The sequence below is a fragment of the Schistocerca piceifrons genome, chromosome 8 (genome assembly GCF_021461385.2).
Source record: "Schistocerca piceifrons isolate TAMUIC-IGC-003096 chromosome 8, iqSchPice1.1, whole genome shotgun sequence".
NCBI lineage: Eukaryota > Metazoa > Arthropoda > Insecta > Orthoptera > Acrididae > Schistocerca > Schistocerca piceifrons.
The window spans coordinates 334,515,812-334,527,933 of NC_060145.1; the positions used below are offsets into that span (position 1 = coordinate 334,515,812).

At 42.2% G+C, this 12,122-nt stretch overlaps 1 protein-coding gene across 1 annotated transcript in view; it reads right to left on the reverse strand.

The window, feature by feature from the left end:
• The window catches only part of LOC124711270 (39S ribosomal protein L44, mitochondrial), a 49,948-nt gene that overhangs the window by 18,868 nt on the left and 18,958 nt on the right, over nt 1-12,122 (reverse strand). Inside the window, exons 3-4 of the mRNA XM_047241251.1 lie at nt 3,422-3,679; nt 3,250-3,334 (exon numbers count right to left, since the gene is read on the reverse strand). Coding sequence (XP_047097207.1) covers nt 3,250-3,334; nt 3,422-3,679 — 343 coding nt within the window. The remainder of the gene's footprint in view (nt 1-3,249; nt 3,335-3,421; nt 3,680-12,122) is intronic.

The window sequence follows — 12,122 nt, forward strand, 5'->3', positions numbered from 1 at the left end:
TTTCACCCCCCCCCCCCCCCACCCCCCCGGCCGTGTTCTCCGATTATTTTTCCTTCAGTTCTGACTGTCGTATTCCGGTCTTCCCAAAAAATAAGTTTTCATTTCCATTAATTATCTTAATAGTTTGTTTTACCTCATCATACATTCTTACAATATCTTCAACTGCGGAGCCAGCTGGCATATAAACTTGTACCATTGTGGTGAGTATGGCTTTGTGTTTACGTTGGCTATGATTATGCATTCACACCAGTGTTCATAGTAGCTTATCCATATTCCTCTTTCTTATTCATTGTTAGACCTACTCCTGCACGATCTCTCTTTGACTTTGTACACTCCTGGAAATGGAAAAAAGAACACATTGACACCGGTGTGTCAGACCCACCATACTTGCTCCGGACACTGCGAGAGGGCTGTACAAGCAATGATCACATGCACGGCACAGCGGACACACCAGGAACCGCGGTGTTGGCCGTCGAATGGCGCTTGCTGCGCAGCATTTGTGCACCGCCGCCGTCAGTGTCAGCCAGTTTGCCGTGGCATACGGAGCTCCATCGCAGTCTTTAACTAATACTGGTAGCATGCCGCGACAGCGTGGACGTGAACCGTATGTGCAGTTGACGGACTTTGAGCGAGGGCGTATAGTGGGCATGCGGGAGGCCGGGTGGACGTACCGCCGAATTGCTCAACACGTGGGGCGTGAGGTCTCCACAGTACATCGATGTTGTCGCCAGTGGTCGGCGGAAGGTGCATGTGCCCGTCGACCTGGGACCGGACCGCAGCGACGCACGGATGCACGCCAAGACCGTAGGATCCTACGCAGTGCCGTAGGGGACCGCACCGCCACTTCCCAGCAAATTAGGGACACTGTTGCTCCTGGGGTATCGGCGAGAACCGTTCGCAACCGTCTCCATGAAGCTGGGCTACGGTCCCGCACACCATTAGGCTGTCTTCCGCTCACGCCCCAACATCGTGCAGCCCGCCTCCAGTGGTGTCGCGACAGGCGTGAATGGAGGGACGAATGGAGACGTGTCGTCTTCAGCGACGAGAGTCGCTTCTGCCTTGGTGCCAATGATGGTCGTATGCGTGTTTGGCGCCGTGCAGGTGAGCGCCACAATCAGGACTGCATACGACCGAGGCACACAGGGCCAACACCCGGCATCATGGTGTGGGGAGCGATCTCCTACACTGGCCGTACACCACTGGTGATCGTCGAGGGGTCACTGAGTAGTGCACGGTACATCCAAACCGTCATCGAACCCATCGTTCTACCATTCCTAGACCGGCAAGGGAACTTGCTGTTCCAACAGGACAATGCACGTCCGCATGTATCCCGTGCCACCCAATGTGCTCTAGAAGGTGTAAGTCAACTACCCTGGCCAGCAAGATCTCCGGATCTGTCCCCCATTGAGCATGTTTGGGACTGGATGAAGCGTCGTCTCACGCGGTCTGCACGTCCAGCACGAACGCTGGTCCAACTGAGGCGCCAGGTGGAAATGGCATGGCAAGCCGTTCCACAGGACTACATCCAGCATCTCTACGATCGTCTCCATGGGAGAATAGCAGCCTGCATTGCTGCGAAAGGTGGATATACACTGTACTAGTGCCGACACTGTGCATGCTCTGTTGCCTGTGTCTATGTGCCTGTGGTTCTGTCAGTGTGATCATGTGATGTATCTGACCCCAGGAATGTGTCAATAAAGTTTCCCCTTCCTGGGACAATGAATTCACGGTGTTCTTATTTCAATTTCCAGGAGTGTATTTATAACCCCGTACTAACCTGACGAATAGCCCTGTTCTTTCTATCATCAGACTTCACTAAGTCCTACTACATTCAGCATCAACCTACCTATTTCAGTTTTTAAATTCTCTAACCTCCCCACCCAATTAATGGATATCAGATTCTTCACTCCAAACCGCAGAACACATTTTGTTTTTCCAGGGCAGTCCCTGTTCGGAGATGGCCGGGGGGGGGGGGGGGGGGGGTGGGGGGGGGGAGACTATTTTATTTCAAGAATACTTTATCCAAGAGGAAGCCATAACCATTTAATCACGCAGTAGAGCTGCATGCCCTTGAGAAATATAATGGCTGTGGTTTCTCACTGCTTTCAGCTGTTTTCAGTACCAGCACAGCAAGGCCATATTGGCTTTTGTTACAAGGTCAGATTAGTCACTTATCCAGACTGTTGTCCTGTAACTGCTGAAAAGCCTGCCACTCCTCTTCAGAAACCAATGGTTAGTCCGACCTCCCCACTTATAAACCTCTCTTGTGGTTTCACCTGCAGTACAACTATATGTATCCTTGAGGCATGCAGGCCACCCCACCTCAGCGAAGTCCTAGTTCATGGTGGATTTTAAAGATTAATGCTCAAAAACCTGAATCAAATATTAAAGCAGCAAATGAAGAATGCCAAATGAAAGAAATCTAGAGGGCACAATAAATTACAAACCAAAGAGAAAAAATAAAGATGTAGTGCACAAGTGCGGAAGAAAACTAGGCTCAAGAGAAGTTGTGGGAGGACAGAAGAAAATGTTGGCTCCATTGATGTTGGAAACCGCTAAGAAGAAGAAGAAGAAAATGATGATCATGATGGGAAAAACAGATATTAAGATAATGGTACCACCAGTAAGAAAAACTGTGAACCACATAGTCTAAATATGTACGTGAAATAAGAGAAAAAGAAAAATTACCAGCAGTGTCATATGAACATCTCATTTAGTTTTTACTTAAAAAAAAAACTGAACTGCAGGAATCCAACTAGATCTGCATAACTGCATGGTGAGAAGCACACTGGCATGAACTACTGGCTTTGAAAGACTGTAGTGGTGGTAAAAACGAAATTAAAAAATCTCTGTAGTGTTGGTAGAAAGGAAATTAAAAAAATCAATGCTGGGGCCGAATACAGCATGTACTGACAGCATACTTAGGTGGGCGGAATTTCAAAGATGATGATGTTCAAGAGGCTGTTTAGCGGAGACTGCATAACATTTATGTGACAGTTTCCCTGCTAGAAAAATGCTGTACATCCAGCAATCAGTATGTGGCAGGTACCCTAAACTCATCTCAAAAAGTAAGAAAACATGTTGCTGCAGAACTATTTTCTGTGCTTCGTATTTTCACATCCCCTATACAACTCATATTTTGCCACTATAACAGAATGAAAATATTTCAAAATTACTATTTAATTTACAAGTAAGTAACAAATATTGTAATAATAAGAACAGATATAAAGAAATTATTGATGTACTCACAGCAGAAAGAATAAGATCTTCCGTTCCAATAAGCTTTGAGATAGAAGCCAACGTGCTATCTGTCATCAGGAACTTGCAAATGGCTCTGTAATGACATCACACACATTTCAAAAGACCATACACAGAATGAATAGTAAAATGAAATCTCTGACTATTGCTTTAATACACTTACACAACACCTTCTTCTGGTAATTTAGGCAAAGATTCTCTCACATAAATCTCTATGTAGTTTTTCATGAACTTCATGCCTTCTTTTGCCAATTCTTGGTTGTCAGTAAGTGCTAGCTTGGGATCTTCAATACCTAGCTCCTCCTGCTTCATTTCCTCTTGAACAATGTAAGAGCGTGTTGTAAACGCTTGCTGCAGTAACGTCCTGTCAAAATCTTCCTGCAGGCGCTTGCCAAATGCAAAGATTTCAGCATGATAGTTCCTGTAATTTTATTATTGCTTTGAACATTGTAAAATTCTGGCAAATAAAATTAAAAGTCTGCACATTACAGGATAATATTTGTGCAACAAAAAGGCTTCCACAGTGTTGGGACTGAACCAAAGCCTGTATTTTATGATCTAAAGATGGAATGAGACCAGTCATCTTGTTAGAAAAATATATGACTTTGATGGGTGGTTAAATTATTCTAGTAATATCTATGAATTTATGGAGAAATAAGGAAAACAAACAGTATCATACATTATTTTGGATATGTCAAACAACTATGACAGATGGATGAAAATGAAATACTACAATTCTTTAGCAGGAGATGCATGGAAACAGAGTGTGCCCACCAAACAATACAAGATTTTCAAACTTTCTGGTAAATAAAAGTCAATAAAATACTGAGTAATAAATAACATACCTCCCTCACATCTAATGTATAATGTGTTGGATCCATCATCCACAAATAACTCCTGAGGCATACATGTATGCATCACACACACAAAATAAGAATTTCGAGCAGACAATACTCTATTGCCAGAGTACTCCATGTGAAATATTTTAATAGTAAAATTAATATCAGTGAACAGTTGCACTGATAGTTTTCTATATCAAGCTTCAAGAATATAGTGTACTCAACAACAACTAAACATCTCTGCATGGAAGTTTCCTCAGCACATATCACTGTCAGTTCACAAATTAATGATATAGTGGAATTAAGTAGAGTGATGCTGAGGGAATTAGATAAGGAAATGAGACACTTAAAGTAGTAATGAGTTTTGCTATTTGGGGAGCAAAATAACTGATGATGGTTGAAGAAGGGAGGATATAAAATGTAGATTGGGAATGGCAAGGAAAGTGTTTCTGAAGAAGAGAAATCTGTTAACATTGAGTAATAGATTTAAGTGTCATGAAGTCCTTTCTCAAAGTATTTGTATGGAGTGTAGCCATGTATGGACGTGAAATGTGGACAATAAATAGTTTAGACAAGGAGAGAATAGAAGCTTTCGAAATGTGGTGCTACATAAGAATGCTGAAGGTTAGATGGGTAGATCACATAACTAATGAGGAGGTACTGTATAGAATTGGGGAGAAGAGGAATTTGTGGCACAACTTGTCTAGAAAAAGGGATTGGTTGGTAGGACATGTTCTGAGGCATCAAGGGATCACCAATTTAGTATTGGAGGGCAGCGTGGAGGGTAAAAATCGTAGAGGGAGACCAAGGATGATTACACTAAGCAGATTCAGAAGAATGTAGGGTACAGAAGTTACTTGGAAATGATGAAGCTTGCACAGGATAGAGCAGCATGGAGAGCTGCATCAAACCAATCTCTGGACAAGACCACAACAACAACAAACAACATGGCAATACGGCCAAGAAAAATAGAAGATATTTTAAGAGTTGACGGAACAAACAATTACTGATCTGATGGCACAGATAGAACAACGTCTATTTGAAAACAACAAACAAAAATATAGATCAACGCTCCTATACGTTAGAGGAACATACTGCTGAGTCACATCAGTAAAAGGTTCAGATAAATCAACAAATAGCAGAATTAAAATACACTATACTAAATTTTAAAGGCAAGTTATATTCTGAGATAATTAAGCACTGTGATTTTGTTAGGGATGAGGTAAATGAACACACACACAGTCTGTGGCCCATACAGCTGTTCAAATGGGAAACGTCAGAGACTATTATTCCTGAGCTGCAGTGTAAGTCTTTTAATATTTGCAAATATGTTTGAGTGCTGGTTTTACAATTTGCTACAGAGTTTTACTGGTCCTACCAGTTAATTTCAGGAAAGGAACACAGTTCAAACCAAGACACAATGTTAGTACAGTCGTACAGTAAGAAGATAAATACTTTGAAAGATCAGCTACTGAATTAATAGAGCTTGATAACGATAAGAAATTAATCATTTTGTGTGTGCTTTGATCTCAGAGTGGTAGAGTGGACTCTTTTTTCAATAAAATAACAGAAAGATAAAATCTTATGTACAAAAGTCAACATAATTCCATGTGGACACAAACACAAGTATATAAATGAATCTAGTAGCACACTCATAAATATCCCTCAAGAGTTTTGGAATGTCGCTGTTGGTCAATAGTGCAACAAGGGTCACTACAATGACTGCATCAGTAATTGCCTATGTGGCCGTGTATGTGGACAGGAAAAAGTGTGCTGTAGGTATCAGAGATCTTGATTATCGGACCATTTCTGCCAAACAATAATGTTAAAATTGGGTATGGAAAAATTCCCTAAATTGCAAGTTTACAAATGAGATTTATCAGAAATCAAAGTACAAGATTTTCAAAAGAATTATTAAACTTAGTCTAGGACAAAGTGTATAGAGAAACCAACATAAATGTGAAATTCTCTAAATACTCGACATTATTTAAACTGAACTTAGAAAAAGCATTTCCAAAAATATGCACATCAGTATCAATATACAAAAAAAAACAAATCTATAACAGCTCTATTTATGTCCTCCCAAACCCTTCAGTATTTCAGTTCCATGAAAGAATCATAATGAGACAGGGTTCTTAAATTTCTGTCATAGGTACAAAAATATAGGTGTTGACTGCTGCAGAAAGTCATTTAATGAAAAATAATAAACAGTGCAGAGAATAAAAGCAAAGCAATCTGGGATATCATAAAAAAGGAAACAGGGAGAGAGACAAACAAAGGCATAACAACATACTGTTAAAGGAGTAGGATAAATGATCCACATTACCTAGCAAACTATGAGAATGAGCATTTTTTGACTATTGCAGAGAAATTACAACAAAAATTCCCAAAAACAAATATGACACCTATAAACAATTATGCACTAAGTACCATAAAATGATGCTGCTACCAACTAGAGAGCATGAAGTCTTTAAAATTGAACAAAAACTACAAAATAAAGTCAGTAGAAGTAGCGGTTATCAATGTGTGTAGTGAAACAATGCACAGAGAGTATACAAGCTTCCTTAACAAACACAATAAACAAATCGTTCATGTCAGGGAAACTTCTAGAATATTCAAACAAGTAGGGGTTGTACATCAGATAAAGAAAGGTAATGCATAAGACAGAGAAAACTACTGACCTATTTTCCTGCTGTCTCCATTTTCAAAAATAGTAGAATCAATTATGAAACAGAGATTAATGAGTTACATGGATAAATACAATCTTTTAAGAAAACACTTATCAGAGCTAAAATTTAGGACCAATGCTGTTACAATATACATCAATGACTTTCCAACAGTGTTCTGATGACAGCAATATTACAGCCACTGAGAAAACAAGAGAACTTCTTGCAGAGAAAACAAATGAAACTCACAAGTTTACAATTAGTCAATAAGCAATAAAATGCTGTGAAAATAAAGAAACAAATGCAATGAATTTCAGTTTGAAGAAGCAAAATGACACTGATAAATATAGAGGCATCTCTGTGGACAGTGTATGAAATGCAAAATTTCTAGGAATGAATACTGATTTTCAATTGAAGTGGTGTGAATACACAATTGATACTTGCAAACAGAGTGTCATCAACATGTTATGCCATTAGTGTCCTGTCATAAGTGTGTAACAGTCAGTGTCTTTTAGTTACACACAATTCATATGTACATTCAATTCTTTATTTATAGCTAGGGCATTCTTCTCTGGGGATCAAATGCAAAAAAAATTAACACAATTTTTAAACCACAGAAAAGAATAATAATCAAAACTAGTAGTCAACCTCATTGTAAAGATCAGTTAAAAACACTGTGGATTTTAGCTGTACCATTGTGAATATATTTACCAAAAAGTTACACACATCAAAAATAACAGTGGTAATCACAGCACAATGATCATGGAATGAGATCTACGAGGGCATGCTTGAAAGTACTGCCTCCAAAGTTTTTATTCTGTTCTCAATACCAACTGATACATTACATATCATGCATTTTACTCGGTTAACTTTCCCACTTCACTGATGCAAGCTGCAAACCCCTGTTGTTGGAGGACTCCTAGTTGTTGTGTGTAACATGTTGGCGTATAACATAACTGTGACGCTGCATGAGAAGCAGCGTCTGTAACAGCATTTCTGAAAGCACGAATTCGAAGAGTTCATCTACACATGGAGCAACCTCTCCTTCAGGATGACAATGTCAGACCATGCATGAGTACTGCATTTGCAACAATCCAATACTTTTGGTTTACTGCCATTGACCATCCTCTATACAGTCCCGGCTTTGCCCCATCTGATTTTCATGTTTCCAAAACTTAAATAACACCTTCTAGAACATCTCCCTGACAGTGATGAAGCAGTGCAAGCAGAGGTGACAGTGTGGCTCTGTCAACGAAGTGAAGGTATCAACAAACTGGTCTCTCGTTGGGAGAATACCAAAACACAATAAACATGAAGCTCAAAACAGCATTTGCTACCAAAGAATAAAACTGTGCAATAAATTACCAAAGGAGAGTAAAGAAATTGCTAAAACAAATTTATTTTAAAAAAGCAGTTAAAAAGTACTGTTAACTCAAACATTCTATACACTGAAGGATTAGGTACATAACACGAAACAGTGATTTGGTAAAAAATGTAAGACAAATAATAATAATGATAATAACGCATATAACATCCCACATAACACTTTTACATTATAGTTTTTCCTTTTCTGAAAAAACTTACTCCAAAATCTCTACAATGTATATACTGACACCTTATCCTCTTTTCTGAGTCAACATCTGACTTGTTATAGACAGACTGGTTGGATGCTTAAAGGGACCAAACTAGTGTGTCATCAGTCCCTTTGTCCTCGAACACATAGGTCTACATGACTGTAGATCAGAGAAAGCCTACCACGCAAAACCCAGGGAAAGAAAACCCCAAGGTCTACCGATGTCAGCAAAGCTGAGTTAAGGGACAAAAAGAAAAAAGGGACACAGAGGAAGAAAGGCAAGCAAGATGCTCCACCTAGAGATCAGCCGGAAGCTCCTGAATGCAAGTGCAATGAGGGGACATACATCCTCCTGTCCCTGTCCCTGCCACTTACCAGAGGAACTCTGCTTCTCGAGATTTCCTCGGAAGACGAACAAGTCTAACAGACCACACAGGGGGGGAGGTTGGGGGGAGGGGGGGGGGGGGAGCAGAAGAGGAGGTAGGGCCACCAAGCACAGACAGCTGCAGCCCAGTCTGGGCAGAGGAAGCAACTGAGTGTTCTGTCAATCCCTCAACAGGCTGATAAGGTTAAGTGGCCCTCCATTAAAGAGAGTGGTAAAAGCCTGCTTCATGAATAAAACGTAAAACTAAGTCAGCTGCTGGGGCAATGTCTCTTCACACCAGGGGTAGAGAGTCAGGAAGATTAAGAGTGTGCCACAGGATGAGTAGGTTGGGATGGTCCAGCAAAATGTGGACCACCATCAAACGGGTGCCACATCGGCTATGCAATGAGTCCTCACTATGGAGGAAATGACCATGAGACAGTAACGTATTGCCAATGCAGAGCAGGCAAAGGATGGTAGAGTCCTAGTGAGAGGTCTGCATGGAGGACCTCCACAGATTTGTAGTCTCCTTTATCACTTAATTCGTTTGGTGAAGTCAGTGTGAGCCATTCCATATTCCAGGCACATAAAACTTGACGGCATAATACCAATCGGAGGTCTGTTTATGGAATACTGATCTCAAACGTCAGCTTATGGTAGCCAGTTTGGCCAGGATCAGCAAGTTCATTCCTCACAGTCATGACATGGCCCGGGGTCTGGATGAAGAGCACTGAGCATTCACACTGTTCAAGGGCATACAGGGAATCCTGGATAGATGTGTCCAAGGGATGGCGAGAGTAGCACTCGTTGAGAGCTTGCAGACTACTCAAGAGATACTGCAGATGAAAAAGGACCCACCAGTGCAGGAACAGACATGCTCAGGAGCCTGAGAGACAGAAATCAACTCCGCAGCAAAAACACTACTTCCATATGGCAAGGAGAGCAGTTCAGTATGTCCGGCATGAGTGTAAGCAAAGTCTACACAACTAGCAACCATCGAGCCATCAGTTTAGATGATAGCTTCTGATCTGTGGGATACGCCAATGACGGAGAAAAATTTGTGGTGGAGGGCTTTGGAATGAACTGAGTCTTTTGGACCTTGTGATAGGTCAAGACGAAGCTGTGGCTGAGGGATGCACCATGGAGGTGGAAGAGGAAACAACTGAAGTTCAAAGAGGATAGACCTGATACAGATTGTAATCACTGACCAGGGCCACCATTGCAGGAACTGGATTACCTTGTTTGGAAAGAGGATACGGTAGTTCGGATGCTTACGGGAGCTGCAAACACGGGTAGCATAACTGACAAGCTGTTGTTGGCACCTGATCTGCAACGGAGGGACCCTAGCCTCCATGAGTAAGCTGCTCAAAGGACTGGTTTGAAAGGCTCCTGTTGCAAGTCGAACCTCACAGTGACGTATTGGATCCAGTATCCACAACACTGAGGGTGATGCTGAACCGTATGCCAAACTCCCATAATCGAGGCGGGATTGTACCAGGGCTTCATAAAGCTGTAGAAGGGTAGTGCGCTCTGCACCCCAGCTAATGTTACTCAGGCATTGCAGCGTATTAAGGTCCAGCCAACAATTTCACTTAAGCTGGTAAATACGGGGATAGAAGACCAGTCCAAAACAGTGATGTCTCCACCACACTGAGAAGTTGGTTGTCAAGGTAAAGTTCTGGTTGTGAAAGAACGGTATGACATCGACAGAAATGCGAATCTTGGTGGTGGAAAATGAAAAGCCATGAGTGGGGCCCATGTCTGTGCCTTTCGTATGATGCCTTGCAGTTAACATTCAGCAACACACACACTAAAGCAGGAATAGTAGAGGCAGAAGTTGTCAACATACAAGGAGGGTGATACCGAGGACCCCACAGCTGCTGCTAGATCATTGATGGCTACTAGAAAAAGGACACTCAGAACAGAGCCCTGCCAGGATCCCATTCTCTTGGATATAGAGTGTACTGTGGGAAACACTAACTCAAACCCAGCACACAGTACAGTGTGACAGGAAGTTCTGGATAAAAATTGGGTGCGGACCCAGAGACTCCACTCACATAAGATATCAAGGATGTGATGCCATATGCCTTTCCCAGGTTGAAAAATATAGCTGTAAGATGTTGCCATCGGGCAAAAGCTGTTCAGATGGCAGACGCTGTTCGGAGGGCAGACTCCAGGTAAACCAGATCATAAGTAGCAGAATGGCCTTGGTGAAAACCACACTGGGATAGAGCCAGAAGACCCTGAGACTCAAGGCACCAACACAGCCACCGGCTCACAATGCGTTCAAGCAACTTACAGAGAACACTGGTGAGAATTATTTGGCAATAACATCCATCTCAAGAAAGTGCTTCCCTGGTTTCAAAACTGGGGTAATGCTGCTTTCTTGCCATTGTGATGGGAACTTACCCTCACTCCAAATGTGGTTAAAGATGCCAAGGATATGATGCTGACAATCCACTGGTAGGTGCTTGATCATTTGGTTGTGGATGCGGTCTGGCCCTAGGGCTCTATCACGGCAGTGGGTGAGGACACTGACGAATTCCCACTCACTGAATGTAGCTCTAGGTGTCTTTTAGTAAAAGATAATTGCTTTCACACCAACTGTTGTTTTAGGACACAAAAGGCAGGTTGATAATTCTCAGACGCTGACAACTGAGATCAGTGATGGCATCTGGGTCAGTGTAGACAATGCCTTAGGTCTGATATTAGCACAAACCTGCGCAGGAGAGGCACATGGTCTGATGGTTGAAGCATACCATTCCCAGCATTCTTGCTTCTGTCTCTTCATTAAGTGGCAGACCGGGCACGAAGTCGCTTAAGGGCAAGGAGTTGCTCCATCGATGAGTGCCACTTACAACATTCAAGAGCTCACCTTCTGTTTTGAGTGGCCTCTGCAATGTCCAAGAACCACCAAGGTACTGTCTTCCATCAGGGCAGGCCCAAGGAACAGGGGATCCCTAAATCCGCTGCCAAAAGAACGGCTATAGTTGTATTCTGGACTGCCTCATTGATATCTCCATGCGGCAGGGAGCCAAGATTGACACCAGATGTGAAAGCACCCCAGTCAGCACTGTTGAGAGCCCACATGGGCAGGCATCCACAGGAGTGACACTGAGGGATGGATAGGAAGATCAAAAAGTGGTCACTACCACAGGTCATTGTGGACCCTCCAGTGAATGGATGGGAGAAGACAAAGGTTGCAAATGGAAAAGTCTATGGTCTTGTGTCACAATGAAGAGTGTGGGGATACCAGTACTCAAAAGTCAAAGATCAATTCGTGCCAGTAAATTTTTGAGGTTTTTACCATGGCCAGTGACCATGGGTCCACCACACAAAGGGTTATGGATATTAAAATCACCCAAGATTAGGAATGGTGGAGGGAGCTGAAAAACCGATGCAAACAGTATGTTCTGAAACAT